Source organism: Echiichthys vipera, assembly GCF_963691815.1.
Source record: "Echiichthys vipera genome assembly, chromosome: 6".
Lineage (NCBI taxonomy): Eukaryota > Metazoa > Chordata > Actinopteri > Perciformes > Trachinidae > Echiichthys > Echiichthys vipera.
Genome location: NC_139831.1, coordinates 15,226,013 through 15,247,551, shown reverse-complemented (window position 1 = coordinate 15,247,551; position 21,539 = coordinate 15,226,013). Strand labels below are relative to the sequence as shown.

Below are 21,539 nucleotides of genomic sequence, written 5' to 3'. Positions count from 1 at the left end.
TTCTCTTATGTGACCCCTTTATATCATGAGTTTTCCTAACAGGTGTTTGCTCTCCTCTGATTGGCTGCGTTTAAAGCCATAACACCATGGTGTAGTGGATGTTGTTTATTCAAATTACCACTAAAATCTATTGCTTTTGCTTTTCCTGCACTGCCTTAATAGCTCAACACTATTGTTTTTCACCACTACATCACGTCTAGTATGATAACCGTATATGCTGCATTCAGGTTACTTTACAAAATATGACGTTTCTTCTATGCCTACTTGAGATTGAAAATGACGCTGCTGTAAAGTGTAGTTAATACACGTATAAGCCTCCAGGCAAAATGAAAGGAAAATAACAATAGAAGACAATGTTTGTTGTGCATGTGTCTTTCATGTAATGTTAAACTTTGTGGTTTGTGGGATGGAGTAAAAATTTCATACATAATTCATTTTGAGTAGCTCATAGTTGTTTACAATGATGTAATGAGGTTGTTTCAGATTCCTGGGGTGACATAGTGACATATACGGTATATTATTATAGTTCTCTGGGACTGTCTCTCTGTCTGTCTATGTGTCTGTCTTTGTCTCTCTCTCCTTTTCTTCCTCCCCATCCATAGAGCTGGGTCTATTCCACGTTCCTGCCTGTTAACGGGAAGGTTTTTGTTGCCACCGTGTGCACAAGATTGTCTCATGGGGGAATTGTTGGGTCTATGTAAATCATAAATAAGTCATAGAGTGTGGTCTTTACCTACTCCTTATGTAAAGTGTCCTCAGATAACTTTTGTTATGAATTGGCACTGTAAATAAATTTGAATTGAATTGTATCCTCTGGTTTTCCTACATGTGAGGCACTTTTAATACATTTAATGTATCATTTTATGTCACTGAGTTGAGTCAGAGAACAGCGTCATAGAGGCTTTAACCAGTGTACCTATCACGGCTCAGAATTTTTTTTTTTTTATATAGCCCACACATTAATGAATAATCTGTAATAATAATAAGAATATTATATCATAATAATAACAATTGAATAATGAAATGTTTTTAGGTTTTTATATTGTATGCCTTATGTATTTTCTTGTAAAGTGGACCCTCTTGTAAGTCTGAAATTAAGTTTGGATTGAATTGAATCCTTGGTGTTCCAGGCACGTCCAGCTGGGAGGAGGCCTCGGGGAAGACCCAGGACCAGGTGGAGAGATTATGTCTCCACACTGGCCTGGGAACGCCTCAGGATCCCCCAGTTAGAGCTGGTTAATGTGGCCCGGGAAAGGGAAGTTTGGGGTCCCCTGCTAGAGCTGCTGCCCCCGCGTTCTGACCGCAGATAAGCAGTTGAAGATGAGATGAGAGAAATCCTTGGAAAATGTCACATTTAAAAAAAATCTGAATGGACATTTTTTAAACCCTGCGTCCATTATCAGCCTTGCTGTGAGATTAATTTGTCCAAGGTCATGAAGAACTTTCAGTCTCAAGTAACCACATCTAGAACAAAATAAATACATTTAAATCCCATGACTACTGTACAGCTTTATCTGTTTAGGAAGATAATGTGACATGATCAGAAGCTCTGTGGACCTGTGCTGAGATTGTTTCCAACTTGCTTCCAACTTCTTCATTTTGTTGTTCAACAGTGTGTACCTTAATTAGCTGTAAAGAACAAAACAAAAACTTTCATTATTTTTATATTAATTTGGTTTAGTTTGAGCTTTAATGGATGGACTTCGGTGCAGTTAACACACTTAATCCCTATGGCTTGTTTGCACAGTGTTTGAATGACTGTTATTGTCTTTTGTAAATAATAAACAGAGAGAGAGAGTGCACTACCTTAAGATTATTTTTGAAGATCAAATTTTCAAATCAGTGAACATCGCTCAATCAGAGATCTGCAGTTAATTCAGAACGCTGCTGCTCAAGTCCTCACTAAGACCAAAAAAGTAGATCATATCACTCCAGTCCTCAGATCTTTACACTGGCTTCCTGTCTGTCAGAGAATTAAGTTCAAAATACTTCTGTTGGTTTAGCACTAAATGGTTTAGGGCCCAAATACATTTCAGATCTTCTGCTCAGCTTCGAACCATCCAGACCTCTTACATCATCTGGGACAGATCTGCTCTGTGTCCAAAACTAAACAAGGAGATGCAGCGTTTTTATGCTCCACACATCTGGAACAAACTTCAAGAATACTGCAGGTCTGCTGCAACTTATAATTATTTTAAATCAAAACTAAAGACTTTTATGTTTTCTGCTGCCTTTCATTAAATAATTGTATCTGCATGTACTGTATTTTAACTTCTCCAGATTTCTTATGTATTTTATTTGAATGCCATTTTATATGTGTTTCTTTTAAATGTTCTGTGTGAAGCACTTTGAATTGCCTTGCTGTTGAATTGTGCTATATAAATAAATAAATAAATAGGACTTGACTCGACTGCATCCATTGACAGCATGTCAATATGCCAGATTAAGTTGCCTTTTCATTTTAGGTCGATATTAAAGTTGATTTAAGCATTGAAGGATGATTTTTTTCATTCCTACAACACCTGAATGCATCACTGGTGCAGGTGGCTCAGGGCGTGGCTTCATCTCCAGAGGACACGGGTTTGTCTGCGCATGCGTGAGCCAGAAAAGTGCGTTTTAGAATGATTACTGTGCAGCGCAGAGGCAGATTATACGGCTCTACACAACTGTTGTTTTAATCCTCTGGGCGAGCAGATAAAGAAGAAAAAACACTGCTTTAAACCCAGCAGCCATATTGCATGGAAAAATCGACGGAAAGACTTGTGTTTTCAGAAAAAAAGTGTTTTTCTCAGACCCCTCTTTCAAGACTTCTGGGGAGTTTGATTGTTTTTCTTCCTGGCGGTGGGTTTCTGTCGGACAACTAGCCTGCCAGCTGGTTGAGGAATTCAGGGATTGGGACTAGTTTTTGAGCCATTTTACACACTATTGCTGTCATCTCTTTGGGTTTAAGGTGTTCAATTTACCGTGTCAAACATGAAGGACCGATTGGAGCAACTCAAAGCGGTAAGTAGTGTCCAGGAAATGTTGAGCTTCCTTACAGTGTCTTTTTTCATAACACACTGATCATTTCAACCAATATGACAAAACCCATATGTTGGATGTACTAACACTAGTTATACAGACATTTCCCCCCCCCCCCCCCCCCCCCTGCTGCCCTGATGGTATGGTGCGACAATTAAGTGTAATAATTGTTGAACTACATGACCAGATGTTATTTTTAAAAGTAGTAAATTGATGCTTTAATTCCTATAATATGACCTGTGTATAGGCCATAGACTGTATACACATATTAATAGCACTGGGCAGTCTGACAACAGATTAATTATTCTATTTTCATTGTCACTGATTACCGGTTGCCATTAAAGATGAAAGGATTAGTCGATTATTCATTATAATTGATTGATCGGTGGAAAATTAGTCGAGTAGGACGATGATACATGATTAGTTGTTAAAGCAATTTCTATGAGTTTAAGAAAACGATGTGAAATATATACACTTGAGTATGGGGTTATGATGTTTTGTGGCACTGTATTGATTCGCAAAAAAACACTTTTGATTTTTAATTAGCCTAATAGTTTACATACAAAGATTAATGGCACACAGTGGTTCATTTTGTGTTGTTGCATTTAAGGTCCCATTGTTATGAACTTCTTAAAAATGTATGCATATAGTGGTGTGTGCTTTATACCATGGCAGTTTTCCTAGTATTAAATCAAACAAAATCCCAAGGTATCACTGTGCAATTTATTTTAATATACTTACTCATGTGTCCTGATACGCATTGTATCGCCAGACTCTTGGCAAAACACAGTTTTAGTAATTTATCATGCAAAACTATCAAACTATACTCCCAGTGTGTGTAGATATATATATATATATATATATATATATATATATATATATATATAGATAGATAGATAGATAGATAGATAGATAGATAGATAGTAAGTGTTTAATCAATGATAACAGTAAAACTTGAGGTACTGCTAGAAACATGCTCAGCCATTCAAAATACTTGAATTCTGATCAAAGTAGGTATTTTTTAAAATGGTTACAGGATCTACTGTTGGGATAGATGCTGTTACACAGCAGCAAACATCCATAGTATTTATCGTTTTCCTTTTCTTTATTTTAAATGGAGTTCATCACACAGTGAATGCACTTGCTGCCCATGGGGGTGAGGCCTTGATCCAATTGTAACTCAAGTCGGGATGTGTTGCCATAGCTACCTGAAACTGCTGGCCAAATATTTGCTGAGTTTAACGCAGCGGTACCCCCCTGCAGGCGTCTGACATCTCACACAGCTGGCTTCTTTTCAGGGAAAGGAAGTACAGAGAGCAAGTGAAGTGGGCCGGTCCCTTTTTTGGGAAGTTGACAGTATACACACAGGGGACTGTATGTTAACACCTGTAAAACTATGTTCTCTTGTACATCCCACCAGTTTCTAAATCTTTACTCCCCTCTTTCGTTATCATTCTTCTTTAGTTACATTCACCCATCACCTTTATTTCCCTCCTTGAGTTTCCTAATCTAATGTGTAATTTACTGGTGTGTGTGTGTGTGTGTGTGTGTGTGTGTGTGTGTGTGTGTGTGTGTGTGTGTGTGTGTGTGTGTGTGTGTGTGTGTGTGTGTGTGTGTGTGTGTGTGTGTGTGTGTGTGTGTGTGTGTGTGTGTGTGTGTGTGTGTGTGTGTGTGTGTGTGCGTGCGCTAATTTTAATGTTAATAAATAAATGTTGAACCGCTGTTTCGTCTGGAACTATGAGAGATCATTTAAAGAAATGACATAAGTTTACAAAGTAGCCATGCTTTCTGTGTTTGAGGTTCTCTGTTCTGTTTCCCCCATGGTTTTTCAAATGCACTTTAGTCGAAGATATCCATCAGTGTATATATTTCAGAACACATATATATATATATATATATATATATCAGTTCTGTGTGCACGTGTTCCCCCCACACCGTCCTACAGGTCTGGTAGGCTTCTGTTGTTATTTGCTTCCCCACCTGTCTCAGATATCAGCACAATGGTCGGGGGAAAGCTGTAGCTTATATGAAGGAACATGGCTTCTTCTGTGGCACGTGGAGTTTTTAAATCCCTTGTCAGATTTTAGCGTTGCATTAACACAAGTCCTGATGGAGTGTTTTGGCTTCTGTCACCGTGCTGCTGCTGTAAATCCGCCCCCAGGTCCCCGTCCTGCTGCTGCCGTGGTCTGTGGCTCATTTTCCAAATCAACCCGTGGGAAGATCTAGTTCAGAGGTTTTTCATAGTACAAGGCGGGCAGGCCTCCTCAGGGGAGGGAAAACAATATTACATTAGTTATCAATATAATTTCATATAAAACAGCCTAAATGTGTGTGATTTGGTAAAAGAGATAGTTCAGAGATACGGTAGTTTGGGGGAATTCTGCTGTTTTTACCACTTTACCAGAGTCAGAAACTCAGAAGAAACTATACATTTTTTTATGTATTTGGTGTAGTCTGAGTTTATGTCTCACTGTAATACTTTTATTTATTTATTTATTTTTATCAATGTGATGTGATTTCTATCATTGTTGTATGGCCTGGCTAAGGTTAAACCATTCCTACGCCATGTATAAAATATATTCAGAAATTTAATGCCATAGAACATTCTTGTATTGACAGTCAGTCATAATGAACCACAAATATGTTTTTCAGGGATAAATTACGTGGTATCAGGTCGGTGCATAGACTTGCATACTTACCAATACTAACATTTTGGCAGTGTCAGTGGCAGAACAACTCTAGTGTCTATGGGATCAAAAAACATATAATCATAATCCCATAGACATCCAGGAAGTGAGTGAAACCGAGCAAGTAAACTAAGGGGGGATACATCTGCAGAGTATTTTTCTAGATTTATAGCTTGGTCCATAAAATATCCCCCAAAAACAGTGGAAAATTTAGCAAATGCTCACAAATGAAGCTGAAGCTCTGGAAAGTTTGGCTGTCTTTGTTTTAAAAAAATGACTGATTAGTCAATGATAATGATGAGTCGATAATCACGATAGCTGGTGATTTTTCTGTCGGTCAACTTGTCGAATTGATTAACTGACAAATCTTTGCATGTTCACGTTATTCGACCTTTGTACACCCTCTTCTCTCTCTACCTCAAGGTAAAATGATATTCCAGGACTGTTTCGTCATTTATGATTCTCAGAGACAAAGTCTGACAGCAAATTGCCTCCCAATGGTGCTTTATTGTTATAGCCATTGGTTTGATCACTCTTTACTCTGTGGCACATTTGATTACAACGCAGTCTTACAGTTAAGGCTCCAATGCAATGGTGTGTTGAGAGAGCTAGTTAGATTGAGAGGCGGAGGGTCTGCTCCAGTGTCAAACCTCTGTCTAGTCATTGCCTTATTGAGGCGAGTTATGCAACATGACATATGGTGCTTTGTATGCAGAACAAGCGTGACTAAGTGATTTGAATAAAAGGAACAATACAGCTCCCAAGCTAACATATTAATAACTCACGCATTGATGTGCAGTGTGTGCTTTATTTTTTAATTTTTATTTGATGGCTACACAATGTTCATGCAACTAAGCATGAGAATATTGCACTTTTGTCGAGTTGTGTTAGTTTTGGCACAGCTGGCATTTAATCTAGTTTGTTCACAATTAAATTGTCTGTAAGTGATGATTGGATGATGGGAGTATTTTTCCGTAGCATTAAAAAAAATAGTATAAAATGCTGCTTAATGTGAATCTATCTCCACAACACACACTGCTTTTAAACGTTAAATATCTTTGTTTGTACTGTCCATTAAACAACCTCCAACCTCCAACCTTCATGTAAAGTCCAGAAACAATAAATGGTTAATGTATTATGAGTTACATTTGTCTCTAGGTAGATTCATATGATGATCAAGTGAGGATAATGAGAAAGGTTGTTAAAGTTGGATAAAGTTTGTCAGACTGTTTCTGTTGTTATATAGAAGCGTGTGTGTGTGTGTGTGTGTGTGTGTGTGTGTGTGTGTGTGTGTGTGTGTGTGTGTGTGTGTGTGTGTGTGTGTGTGTGTGTGTGTGTGTGTGTGTGTGTGTGTGTGTGTGTGTGTGTGTGTGTGTGTGTGTGTGTGTGTGTGTGTGTGTGTGTGTGTGTGTGTGTGTGTGTGTGTGTGTGTGTGTGTGTGTGTGTGTGTGTGTGCCTTTTGTCTGTTTAGTTTGTTGAAGCATTTGCTGCACTTGTCCTTCCCTTTTCCCCTTTGCTGAATGAGAGACACTGGAAGGAAGTGAGCGCTTGTTCTTATCTCTCTGCTGCAGAAATGCTGTGTGAGGGAGCATAATGTTCAGGCCAGAGGGCTACAGCTGTGTGTTTGAATGAATAACTCGCAGAGAGGTCTAAAAAAACAAGCAGTGTGTCCTAGGAAGTCTGTGTTCACCACTGTTGTTGGTTACAGCAGCCTGAACCAAATAGCTACATACATACATTTGCAATTCAAATTTTTAGATGAGGGGTAGAAGGTCAAAGACTGTCGAAGACTGAGCATTTGAACAGAAAGAACAACGTGCTTTTCCATTAAGTGGTAGTTCCCAGTATAGGGCTGCAGTGGCATATAGATTTATCTGCTGGGTAATTTTTTCAATTAGTGATTTTTCTCATAAAATGTCTGAAAATGGTAAAAATAAAATAAAAATAAACAAAAAAAGCCTATTTTGAGTTACACAGCCCAAGGCGATGTATTAAAATGGCTTGTTTTATTTGACAAAACATCCAGAACTCAAGTGATACAATTGATAAAAAAAGTAGAAGATGCTCCCATTTGAGAAAACGGAGCCGTCACATGTTTGGCTGAATTTGCCTGCCAACTGACCACTTGGTTAATTGACAAATTGTTAAGGCTAAGGTCTAAGTTCCTTCTTAAAATTATTATATTGTGCATAATCGGAAAACAGAGCAACTCCATTTGGAAGGTCAAGAGTATTTGTAGTTACAGATGAGATTAAAGGGGCTGTACATTCATAGCAACAAACAGCTACTTTCTGTGCAAAGATAGAATGGAGTATCAGCTTCCTGAGCAGAGAATTAGGTCCTTCTCCCTCTGTGTTAAGGGCTGTGCGTGCATGGTCAGGCTTGTGGGTCCATTTCGGATGCTGAGGGCTTCCCCAAAATGCAAAATGTTAATGAGAACCATGTGGAGACAGCCTTTTCTTCAGCATTTTGAGTAGAGTGCCTGTAATCGATTAATCAACTAACAAATGATCCGCCACTTATTTCAATAATCAATGAATTAGTTTGAGTGTTGAAAAGAAGTCAAAATTATCTGATTCTAGCTTCATAAATGCGAATAGTATAAGATATGTATATACAGTAAATATAGAATATATTTTTTTTTTACTTGACTATGACAGTAAACTGAATTTCTTTGAGCTGTGGAAAACAAGACATTTCAGGACGTCATCTTTGGAAAACCCTGATCAACATGTTTCACCATTTTCTGACATTTTATAGACCAAACAAATAATCAATGAATCGAAAGAAAATAATCAACAGATTATACGACAATGAAAATAATTATTAGTTGAAGCCATAGCAGCAGAGTTATTTTAGTGCAGCGTAATTATATTATATTGATATCTAATTAGATCGCTAGTTTAGAGATTGAGGCATTTTCCATACTTAGACTTTGATCCAGGTTGACTTTCTCCAGGAAAATCAAGTTACCAGGCTTCAAACTCACGGTCACCCTTTATAAAACAAACTACTACTGACCATTTCTGTAGGAAACACATTTGTCGGTAAAATGTAGAAGTAAAAAAAAAGGGGGGAGGGATCAAAGCAGGCTTACTGTCCCTTTCCACTCATTGTTTAACTTCCTCTGTCACAGCATGGCCCTATGATGCCTGTTTACACTGTGCCTTAGCTGCGGTTTCTTAAGTCAGTTAAAAACAGGCTGAGTTCCTGGAGCCCGGCCCTCGTCCTTCACCGTGTAAATATTCAACAGCAGCGCTGAGCTCATTGCGGCCGACCTGCGGCACTGCCCTGTGTTTACCGACTGCACCTTGTGACATATTTATGACTTGAGTAGAGTGAAACCTTCTGGTGGATTTTATTGGGTGTAGGCCGATTAGGGCCACACCAATAGTTGTGCTTCATGCATCACACTGAACTGCTTACCAGGAAGAGATTTCATTAGTGTTTGTTCACGGTCTAAATGCTCAGTGGCTTTTTCCACCCTGACAAGAAATACATTTCTGGAGAATCACTCAGTACTTTTGGACATGGAATAAGTAAAAACAATGGTAATATATCCAAATCCAGTCACAGATATTGGTATTGCCCCAAAAAAACTCAACAATTGCTTGTCAGACAACTCTTTCATTACCTTTGGCTTTTGATTTGATTTTTGAGCATAATATTAATTTTGGGGGCCTTGATCAGATCTCAATACTTATGTGTGCTCACTGAAATAAATCAATTTGGCATAAAGTATAAAAAACTGTCAAGTCTTGAAAGTTGGCGTTCAGACCTGTTCAGATTTGATTTACTTTATCTTTGACGTATTCTTTGATTCTTTAAATTCCTGGTTTAAATAATAATTTTGCACTTTTTGACTGTATGTGCATTCTTTTCGATTTCTTGTTGAGAGTGATATGAGAATATTGATACCACTCTCATGCCTGTACTGTGACTATGAAGCCACAGCCAGAAGATGGCTAGCATAAAGACTGGAAACAAAGGGAAACAGCTAGCCTGGCTCTTTGGCAACAAAATCCACCAGCACCACACCTTATATCTCATTTGTTTTATCTGCACAAAAGCCAAAAAAGTAAAAACTGCAGGTTGTGGTTTTAAGGTTAATGTGATGGACTATTTGTTGGTAAGGATCCTAACTTCCTGGAGTCTCTGCTCTGCCTGGAAACCTTGAACTGATGACAAGACTCCAGGATATGAGAAGTTTGTATTATTTTGTAAAAACAACATATAGTACTTTTTTGGTATCTCCTCTGATATGCTGGTGCCAATACAGGCTTTGTTTTGGAAAACAGTATCAACACTTTAATTGTTAGCTAGACTTATTATGGACATAGGGCGTTCACAATGCATGAAAGTACACAGAAACCATCAGGGTCACATGCTGTCTGATGCACACAGACAGGGTTGTGAATTTGTCGATGTTTTTTGTCATATTTTGCAGATAAGATTGTCTGTAATTGATACTAACACAGAGTTCATCCATTCCACATAGTTATCTGGCATAAGAACATTTTCAGTATAACTGTTGGATTGTTATGTTTTTCTCTAAAGTTGGTTTGTAGAGCACCTTTCAACAACCGGGTGATTTAAGTGTTTTGCATAAAACCTAAAAAGGCATTAAAACCAGATATAATCCAGAGACCATCTCAGGGGTGTAAAGCGATGTGGCAATGGCTCCTACTCCACACCGCAAAAAAAATATTCTGAACCGCCTTCATGGTAGTTCCCGCTACAGTAGGTGTCTACAGGACCACATTTTGCCACAATGATGACACACACATACACTCACAAGGTCAAAACAATACCAGCATCACTGTTGCTTGCTGGTAAAGACATAACACAAGGTTATATTAAAAGGACACATTGATAGGATTTAAACATATACTGTATAAAAAATGGACGTAGCCTCTCTGTCGAGGTCCGTTCTGTCAACTTGATCCAATTGTACCCTCCTACGGGAGTCGCCATCTTGTCAGACTTTGACTGTGCCCCATTTCCTCTCACCAAAAAAGGGCATTGATGTGACTTGGGGGGAGGGAGATACGTCCATCTGGGTGACGGGCCAGCAGCTAGCTGATAGAAAATACAAACAATAGACATTTTTTACATCTTTTTAACAATATATCTTCTTTCGTCTATCAACCTCATGTCAATATATCATATGTACTCTTGTATGTGAAGTCATGGGTGATGTTAATAACGTGAAACTGTGCGACATGTGAACTTTGATGATAAAACCCAAACTGTAATTTTCAAATGACATTCCTTAAGGTATTTTTATATTTTGTTTTAATGCGCTTGTTATTGTCCATTTAGACAACGTAATTGTGTGTCACGAAAACTCAATAGGATTTTTTTCATGATATCGATTAAATTGAAAGACGATAAATTATTATATTGCCCTGGAATAAATGAAAAGAAAATGAATAATAACTAGTGGACAGGCACTCAGAGGTGATGTTCCTCTGGTGAACTCAAAGAACGTCTGAGTGAACCTTTTAATCCTGAGGTGTTGATGACATGCTTTAGACTTTTAGCTTCAGAACGACGTGCGCTTCCCTTCCCACGTTTTTTCCGGCTAGCTGGAAACTTCTAGCACTACTCTGATTCCACCTTTTACTTTGTTCTGTTAGACGTGTGATCAAGATGATGAAGAGGTGGAGATATCCATGGACAACGCGGCCTTCATGGACGAATTCTTCTGTCAGGTCAGTGTTACTGTCAGTGTGTCGGGTCGGTACAGCTCTTGTCGTTTGCTTACATTCGACATTCATGATGTGTGTTTGTTTCAGATTGAAGACATCAGGAACAGTATTGATAAAATTGATGAGAATGTGGCTGAAGTCAAAAAGCTTTTCTCGGTCATCCTGTCTGCTCCCACATCAGATCAGAGTAAGATACCAGCTTTCCTGTACTTTCTCCTTTTTTCTCTCTTATGAGAAAATATGAATTTTAACCCACTCAGTTATTAAGTACTTATTATCATATTAAGGATGTTTTTTCCCCTATCTCTAACCCTTATGAATGTTTCTCTGTTACAGGACTCAGGCTTTTTTTAAGAAGGATTTTTTTAAAAAGCCAAGGGGATTGTTGTACTATTTATCGTTATTTTATTAAGTGTGATCTTCTTAAAGCCGCATTATAAAAATGTGTCAATGTTTTAGCTTCTCTGGTTTGAAAAATTCCGAAAAATCAAGGGATAGCAATTGGAAAGACTGCCGATTTTTCCCCCATCATTTAAACATTTAAACCTGATTTGAAAAAAATGATCCGTTTATTTGTACCTGCACTAACTGTTTCTCTCGCCTCACTGCTAACGCTCTCCCTCTCTTTTCCTTTCTAGAAACACAGGATGAATTGGAGGCAATCACAAATGACATAAAGAAGATGGCCAACAATGCAAGAAACAAACTCAAGAGTGAGCCTGCCTGCCTGCTTACCACACACACACACACACACACACACACACACACACACACACACACACACACACACACTTGTATAATAAGGTTTTATGAAGTTAAAGCTATTCTTACCTTGCTGGCATTTTTACGCTTTTCTTTTGTTGTCTTAAAATGCTTCTAATAAGCGTATGGCGCACTAAAATGTAAAAGAAATCCACCAGGTGTTGAAACTCAAAAATATATAATTCTCATATTTCTGATAAAAGTCCGACCAATCACTTTGTTCAGTCAGAATAAAGTTGCCTACCGCTGTCACCGCCTGTGAGTTGCGCGCCTCTCCGCAGAGCGATTGGTCTGTTAGAACTGATGCGTCAAGAGGCAAGATGGGAGTCAACATCTGCTCTGCTTTCCAGCGATGGCGGAAGCTAATGCAGCTTCATCCGGAGCTAAAAAGAGATGGTCGTAAAGTTTCTGCTGGACAGGTACTTTTAGTTTGCCTAATCCTAGAACGCAACATCAAATGAGAAAACGTAGCATCCAGGTACTAACAGTTATCAGTTACTATAGTTCTGCAATACTATTTTATTTGTGCAAGGAAGATTAGCATTAGCGTCACCGGTAGTGTAAACAAACCAGCTGTTTCACTTGCGCTGCTCACTTTCTCACCGTATGCGTCAGAGGTCAGGCAGGGGGAAGATTGTGGGACTTTTGAAAGGAGGTAGAGCTGTTCGTGTTTAAAAAGTGCTGTGTGACATGCCAGAAAGGTAAGAATAGCTTTAACGTGAAATGTTTCTTATTAAACAATGAGTTTTAAAGCTGAATTATAAATCAGTGGTTTGTGTTGCCTCCCAGCCATCGAGAGAAATCTGGAGTCAGAGGAGCAGGAGAGGGTGTCGGCTGACATTCGGATACGTAAATCACAGGTAAATGATGTCCATCTGTGTGCTGTGATCAGGTTGATCCAGCTTCTTGTAGTGTAAATCTCAGAAATGTCGTTTTTTTTTCTTGGAATATTACCATCCTCACCAGGCTCTTTAATTTGTTTTTAACCTACAATGGCCCTAACATGCCGTCATTGAGAAGTTTAAATCTGATTTGAGAAGTATTGTCAGTACATCCAGCGATATTACTTATGTACCCCCCATCCTGTTGTCCCCAGCATGCAGTGCTGTCCAGGAAGTTTGTGGAAGTAATGACAAAGTATAATGAAGCCCAGGTGGACTTCAGGGAGCGGAGTAAAGGACGTATTCAGAGACAGCTAGAGATCAGTGAGTGACGACCATACAGTCATTTGATGGACACACGGTCGCCTTCGTCATTAACTTTTTGCCTTTTCCTTCACAGCTGGAAAAGCAACGACAGATGACGAACTGGAGGAGATGTTGGAGAGCGGCAATGCTGCTGTGTTTACTGCAGGGGTAAGTGTATGCGTATTTGCTATTTCTCACAGTACTCTGCACCCGCTTGGCCTTGACACAGATCAGAATGTGGTTGGACTGAGAAAAAAGACAAGTTGTTGCTCAGTAAAACTCAAAACACCTCGAATCAACTGGTTAAAGATTAGCTGTGCTTGTGAATTGGCCTGTTGGACTCAATGTCCGTTTGCTCCTGTGTGCCTTCTTGAGTGCTACAAACCTCCTTGACACACAGACTAACAGCTAATGGGCGAAGACGAAGCTTTTGAGCTACTTGAAACGGCTGAGAAAATGAGCACCAGTGTGTCTCAGCTGATCAGAATGTGCACAGTGCATTTGAGCTGGTGAGAAAGCCCCTATATGCCTACTTTGCTCAGAAGACGGTTGTTTCCAGAACAGGTTGGGAAGAATGTCTTGCATGACTCAACTCGACGTTCACAGATCCAGTAACAACAAAGACTCCATTCGCAACTGCCACTAAAATGCGTTTTGGTGATTAGATTGCAAAAAAAGGTATAAACGCACAGATTGTCATCCGATCAGCCAAACCACCTCCAGAGGTGACTACATGGAACAAGTGTAAACGCAAGTGCATTTTCAGTCCACATATAACAACTACTAGAAGCAGCTTGTAACAGGCCCGGACGCCAGGGAGCGCACAACTTTCAGCCCCAAGAAACATTTCTATACAACATCAAGAGAAAAGTCCCGGTAGATGTACTGTATAGTATAGTTTAGTTTAGTTGATTCGTAAAACAAAATGCTTGTAAATATTCCACCCTTCTAAGTAACACTAGTTAGCCTACGCAGCAGTGAAAAAATAACAATAAAATAGGGTGTAAGTATAAAAAATTCACAGTGCAGCCTTATTTGTGGTGTCTGAGCTGAGAAGGGCTGGCGGACATCGCACCTCAAAAACATCCCCGGAACTGCATTTCAAAAGGCGGGCCCCGGCGACATGTCTATTCGTTCTGCGGTGCACTGCGGCTGGCGTGCAGCGGTGTGGGTCAGCCAGACTGTCCTTTTAAACGACAGCATGTTCGGAGAGTGGCGTTCTGTTGTTTGAGCAAGACGAAGCGATCGTATTTCAATGTGGATAACAGAGATGCATATTAATTACAGGTGTAGATGTAATTGTGTTAAACCACATCTAGATACACGCATTTAGTGCCATATGTAATGGGGTCTTCATGTCTCACATGCCTTTAAAACCTGACCAGTCTTGGGCATACCTGACCATTAACGTAAATAGAAAGGATAACTCGTACTAATATAACATTTTGTATGTATTGTGGACAGTTTTGTTTTAATAATGACAGTACAAAATGTATAGATCATACCTTAGAAGATTGTCTTTCTTTTCCTACTACAGTTAAGTGAGCAGTGATGCTCAACGTATCACAAGAGTTGAGGTTCAAAGCGCTAAAAGTGTGGAATTGACGACGTATAATGACTCAGGGACATATCATCATTGTGACAGCTTTTTTTTTTGTGCGCATGTTTGTCTGAACTTGGCCTGAGTGGTAACGAACGACCTCTCCTCTCCTCAGATTGTGGATGCTGGGATCTCTAAACAAGCCCTGAATGAGATTGAAGCCAGACACAAAGACATTGTTCGCCTGGAGAGTAGCATCAAGGAGCTGCATGATATGTTTGTAGACATCGCGATGCTGGTGGAGAGCCAGGTACGCTCCGCATCCCCCTAGCCCAACGTTTCATTCACCCATAGATTACTATCTCATCTATTTAATTTACTTATTCACTCATTCTGAACCTTTTCTCACGGCTTCGTGTTCAAACCTGACAGTATTCAACTCTTTTACTCCCGTTTATCTCTCTTCTTGTCTCCGCTGCAGTCTGACTATCAATCTGCATCCGTTTCCTCTTTTCCAGCTTCATGCCTTCTCTCACATCTCTCTTTACTCTCTTCTGCCATGGCCACCTCCATCTCATCACCGAACATTGATGGAACCAACACAAATGCATTTAGTAAGATGTATGAACAAAGCATGATTGTAGACATCAGAGCTGACTTCACACTAGAATGAACACATATTGTTGATCAGTCACTCACTGTATGTATGTATGTATAGACGTACATAAGTCTAACCACATATTTCTTACTGCTTAAACCATGCTTTCTGAGGGAGAGGCTTGTTTGAGGTAAGGGTCACGCTTCTGCTGTTTTTGTTGTGTGATTTTCCAACAAGACCCATATTTTCTTAACCATTTTTATTTCCAGTTTCTAGTTTGAAGCGGTTTGTTCCAAAAGAAATGTCAGTATTCACAGAAATATGAATGCTTATCCCTGATATTTAAAGGGCCCGTATTGTAAAAAGTGAGATGTCTTTTTTGATGTCATAAAGCAGGTCGAATTGATGTAGCAATAATGTGAACGTATCAAAACGCTCAATTCACAGAGAAATGCACACAGACAATATTCAAAAACTGTGCCTTTAAACAAGCCGTCAGGACTTCTGTACGGTTGTAATGTCACAACTATATGAAAACATTAAACAGGTAGAAAGTGCTGCTACAACGCTTTTACAGTCATTCTGCACATTCGACTGTGCAGACCTATCAGAGCAGACAGGGCCTTTTCCAGAGGGGCTCTTAAAGAGATAGGCGCTAAAACAGAACGTTGCAGACAGATGGTGAATACAGGTATATTTAGACAGATGGTTTAAAAAAATAGTGTGATTTTATTTTATTTTTTACATTAAAGCATGTAAACATGTTCTAGCAGAAACCCAAAATACAAGTATGAACCTGAAAATGAGCATTATATATAACCTTTAAAAGAAAACTCTTCATGGAGTCATTATTGAAGCTGTCAATTTAGTAGCAGTAGAGGTTTTGACAATAAAAGAACCATAAACTTCAAAATATAATAATATAATATATATGATATAATATAATGAATTTACTGTAGATTCATTACTTTATGTATTTGAACCAGGGGGTTCCCAAACTCTTTCAGCTTGAGACCTTAAAGAGAAATTTGGTGTTTCCCTGAGAGACAAACTTGCAAATATATACTTGTGAGTGAGGTCAAGACGTTACCTCAGACAGAGAAACAATTTTAAATTAATTTACATATCACAACATTGTTATGCATTTCATTCTGCTGACTGGCAACCCAATAAAGATGGGTTCTGACCATAGACTAGAAAAATGGGCGTAGCGTCTCCGTCGAGGTGCGTTCTCTCAACTTGATCCAATCGCACTCGCCTACAGGAGTCGCCATCTTGTCAGACTTTAACTCTGCCTAATTTCCTCTTACCAAAGGGAGGTATACGTCCGTCTGGCTGACGTATACCTCAGAGTAGAAGTGAGAGCCAGCGGCTATCTGTCACTCAAGAGACCACGCCCCTAATTATTCATAAACTTTAACCTCCAATAAAATAAAAACGAGCCTGGTAAGTGAACATTTACCCTCCTCAGTGTCATGGAGATATGACCCACACATAGAGACTATAATGTTTTTTTGTACCAGGCCATAAATATGTTTTATTACACTGTGAAAACGGCCTGTTTAACATGGGGGTCAATGAGAAATTGCTCTATAATGAAACCTGCCCCTAGTGGACACTCAACGAACTGCAATTTTCGGCACTTCCTTATTGGATCAACCTGGAAGTCGCTGTGGGGGCTTGGTCCCGGTCCTAACTTTGGGAAAGACTGATTTATTCCAATCTACTCTACTGTTTTTCTGCTTGTGAAGTGTTGCTGTGTATCTTATTGATTGTTGTGTGTTTTCCAGGGTGACATAGTTGACAACATAGAGCAGAATGTATCCAAGTCAGTGGACCACATAACAGAGGCTAAGGAACAGACCAAAAAAGCTGTAAGGCATCAGAGCAAAGCACGCAAGGTAATGTAATTTAGCCAACTGCTGCACCAGTTTTCTTGTGGCATCTTCCTGTTTTGTTTTTCTGACGAATTTCAGGACAGTTTGAAACATTCAAACCACACAGTGTGCATACAGGTCACACTGCCACATCACCAATCGCACACAACTGTTGCATTCTGTGTGCTTCGCTTTTTGTTTCTCTGTTTCTCTCGTCGTTTTGTTTATCTTCTTTGGTTGCTCTCTGTCACCTCCGACGTCGTGCCCCGTGTTAGGGCGGAATGATTGACAGGATCGAGAGCAACATGGACCAGTCTGTGGGCTTTGTGGAGCGGGCCGTAGCAGACACTAAGAAAGCTGCAAAGTTTCAACAAGAGGCTCGCCGTGTGAGTGACCACAGTTCGGAGGAGCGGACCGGTTTTCCAAAAGCAACAGATTTTATTTTATTTTATCGATAACAATTTAAACAAAAGCGATTAACCTGAGATCTTTCCTATTCAAATTTAAATACAATGTTTTTTTGTTTATTTGCTTTAACAGGCAGTATAAAAAGCAGAGAGATAAGAAAATTTAATTTGGACACTACAAGACAAAGGTTGAATCAGATTCAAGCTCCCAAGCCTGGTATTGTAATAGAATATATTTAGGTAATTCATGCCCTCTGCTTCCTGGCTTTGTTGAGCACTAGTTAACAGTTATTGCTGAGCCCCTGAATGAGGCTCAGCTTTTGCCTCAATGCAATGAGATGTAATTTATTAGGGCACGTTGTTGTCAAATCAAATGCAAGCACATGTTCATGGTAGATTACTTTTTCTACTGTTTACCTTGTGATCATCACAAAAGATTAAATTATAATTGTTATGATAAATTGTGTTAATGAGTCTTAAAAATCTGTTCCGCTATCCAGTATTTTAGCATCTGATAACTCTTAGAACAGATTGGATCTGTTACTCAAGCTGTTGATAATGTCCCTGGTAGCTAAAACAACACACCTCCACCAGTACAGACTCTTGGAGTTTTGTTTTTTTTAACACAGGGCTGTTTTCGTTCTAAAAGTTATATTATGAATGACGGAAAGATCTGGAATTCCTCTCTAACAAATAGATGCTTTTGGGAAACCTGCCTGACAACATGGAGACCATCTCCACCATCAAGACCCCGAATTTCACCTCCACCCTTAACCTGTGATGAGTCGTGGTCACCCCTAACCCTCCTACCTGCTCTGTTCCTGAACCTCCACCACCCACCGCCTGTGGACCCCTGTGCTCTGAAAAACCAGTGACCTGCCCAGAACCAAGCCCACACACCCCAAGCTGCTTACACACACACACACACACACACACACACACACACACACACACACACACACACACACACACTTCTCTCTCTGCTCTTTCTCTTCAGCCCTAACTTTAACGTTGTCTTTGTTGACAGTTGGCTCACGACTGCCGCATTGTTGTGTTTGAAGATATTGCTTGTCAGCTTCAGGCTGTTGGAGCATGTTTATGAAAATAACTTTTGTTTTCGACAAGTTAACATGAAGTCAACACTGTTGCAAAACTGGTTTATCAGACTTGAGCAAGACTGATGCACTAAGTGTGGTTACCAAGCTACAAGGAGAATTTATGATACTCAATCCGACCATTGTTGCCATATACTGTACATAATCCCTCTTTCAAAGCTAGTAAAAATACTACATAACTTACTGTGGTAGAGATCATAATTGTTAGGATATATTTTTTTTCTCACTGAGAATGGTTCTGATGCTACTGTATGAACTTAATTGTTCCCAACAGAAAACGGTGATAATAGTGGTGGTTGTGCTGGTCTTGCTGGCCTTACTAGCTCTTATAATTGGGTTGTCAGTGGGATTGAAGAAAAGCTGACGAGCTGTTTGAACAAGAGGAGAGCGGAGGGTGAGTAACTGGAGCAAACAGCGCTCCGTAGCGTCACAAAGGGTGTGGGTACGGAGCATGCTTTGGAAAAGGGTTTGCACGCTCTTTTCCTCTGGTTCTGTGCGTGTGAGTGTGCTTTCTTTCTGTCCACAGGGATTACCTGAGGTGTGTTTGTGTGTGTGTGTGTGTTTGAGGTTCTTGGGAGTGTGTTTTTCTCCTATTCTGCAGCACTCGCCTCTGGTTACTGCTGAACAAACACAGCGGTGCTAGAAGTGAGTTACAGCTTCAGCTGGTATTTCAGGCTCCTATCAGTGCTCAAGTTGCCCCTCATTAACACTATTTTCTCTTTCTCTTTTTCTCTCTCTCTCTCTCTCTCTCTCTCTCTCTCTCTCTCTCTCTCTCTCTCTCTCGGTCTCTCTCTCTCTCTCTAGAAAATGATCATTATTGGTGTTGTCTGTGCTGTGGTAGCTGTCATCCTCCTCGCCGTCATCCTCAGTCAGACAGTATAGCTGGACTGCTGTTTGTCTGCCATCAGTTCATCCATCATCCACTCCATCCTGTCCTCCATCAGCTCGCCAAAGAAAAAAAATTGATTCCCATCACAACATATGGATATGATGATATTTAACCTGCAGATGTACAACGAAACAAACTGAAGAACTAATGTTTCATTTGAACTCTTGGAAAAAAAGGAAGACCTACGCAGAACCTCCCTTCCTGGTCTGTGGTCTGTTTCACTCCCTCAGGTGACTTGGTTACCGTTTGATGATGCTCTGCTGCAAATGAGGAAATAAAACTGAAGTTTACATGAAGTACAACACCTTTTGCAATCTCTGCAGAGGAGAAAAGGGAATTGGAAAAATACCCGATCATAACGCTGTCATTCTAGTGTCACAAAACATTTCATTGTCCAACATTCAATGCCAAAGAAGCCACCTGGAAATCATCATCATCATCATGTCTTGCCTTTATGAGCCTTGATACATTTTGTGATTGAAAAGCTAGCTACTGTGTGTTCACTGTATTGGGATGTTGTCGGTTTGGAGGGAGTACCAGCACTTTCACAATTTCAAAAACATGTCTTTATTTCTGTAATCAAGCTCAAATGATCACGTGAAAAATAGAATAATTATGTTGCGTGTGTTGTTGATATCCGGCCCCTGAATATGGCTCAGTTCTTGAACTGGAAGAGGATCGGTGCGCTCACTTATGATTCTTCAGTTCAGTCTGGAGCCCAGTGGTTCTGATGATAAATATGAAGGATGTTGCTTATGGAAACACATTTCATGGACAGGTGGAGCGAAGATGAGCAAAAAAAAAAACAGGCTAGGTGGATAAACATGCATCCGTTGCTTTAAGGCGTATCTAAACACTGCAACATCTCAAGAAATGCCTGAATATTTGTTTGGTATCTTTGCTAACCTGTTACAGTGTTAGCCATCATAATTGTCTCCTCTGTTAAAATGCTGTAAAGGTTTTAATGCCAAAGAGAGACTGGTAGTAACACTAGCCACTATTTAGTAAGTGATAGTAATATATATATATGTATTATTTGTTTTGATGACGTCTCTAATTAATTCACACATACAGGATGAAGTGTAACCTACAGTAAGGCCTCCCTGTCTGGGGGCTCTTTACGAGTAATATGCATTCCCTGGCATATTTTAGGTCCTGTTATATTTCTACTGTAAACATGATGCCAGTGTATTAGACACAGCTATGTAAAGATAATGTAGAGTGAGCCCATTATTAGGATGGAGCTGCACGCTGGGGTCCTGTATCAATGTGTCGGGGGTTTCATCCGCACTAATGACCCTGCTCGCTCTGTATCATCACACATGTTACACGGCTACTTCCTAAAGAAATCAATAATTTGACACAAAATAGTGATTTACCAATCAGAATCGAGTATTCAATAAAACGGTGAAATAAATGAAACCAGTGCATTTTAATACAACAGCTCTGCAATAAATCTTCGTGTCATGAAGGTTTAAAGTTGTCGAAACTTCATGGGCATTTTGGATGCAGTAGTTTGTGGCGCTGTCGAATTGTAATTAAATACTGTGTGTCTAATCTTTAGCTTCCCTCATTGCTACAAAAAAGGTGAAGTAGATAAAAGCAACACCTCTCAGTAGTTGGTAAAGATAACAATTCAACAGCACCACAAAGTAAAACCTTGGAAAAGAACATAAAGTTGAATCAACACAGTTTCAACACAAACCAAACACTTAACTTTCACGTTCTTTTGATAGTTTTAGTCC

The 21,539-nt window shown here is 39.6% G+C and overlaps 1 protein-coding gene across 2 annotated transcripts; it reads left to right on the top strand.

Moving 5' to 3' along the window:
- Nucleotides 1-2,693: 2,693 nt before the first annotated feature.
- stx3b (syntaxin 3b) lies at nt 2,694-20,964 on the top strand. Of its 2 annotated transcripts, XM_083915165.1 has the most exons (11): nt 2,694-3,003; nt 11,348-11,422; nt 11,507-11,606; nt 12,058-12,132; nt 12,971-13,041; nt 13,278-13,386; nt 13,463-13,536; nt 15,084-15,218; nt 17,297-17,407; nt 19,180-19,299; nt 19,710-19,831. In XM_083915165.1, the coding sequence occupies exons 1-10, from the start codon at nt 2,974-2,976 to the stop codon at nt 19,267-19,269; spliced, it is 870 nt and encodes a 289-aa protein (XP_083771291.1). In that variant the 5' UTR covers nt 2,694-2,973; the 3' UTR covers nt 19,270-19,299; nt 19,710-19,831. The 2 variants fall into 2 exon arrangements, with proteins under 2 accessions (XP_083771291.1, XP_083771292.1); XM_083915166.1 differs by lacking the exon at nt 19,180-19,299 and having other exon boundaries at nt 19,710-20,964.
- The last annotated feature ends 575 nt before the right edge of the window (nt 20,965-21,539 follow it).

Excerpts from the sequence above, each read along its gene's own strand:
- stx3b (XM_083915165.1), top strand. The coding sequence starts at position 2,974 with ATGAAGGACCGATTGGAGCAACTCAAAGCG. Across the intron at positions 13,537-15,083 it reads CTGCTGTGTTTACTGCAGGG|ATTGTGGATGCTGGGATCTC; the intron begins GTAAGTGTATGC and ends TCCTCTCCTCAG. Across the intron at positions 17,408-19,179 it reads ATCAGAGCAAAGCACGCAAG|AAAACGGTGATAATAGTGGT; the intron begins GTAATGTAATTT and ends TGTTCCCAACAG.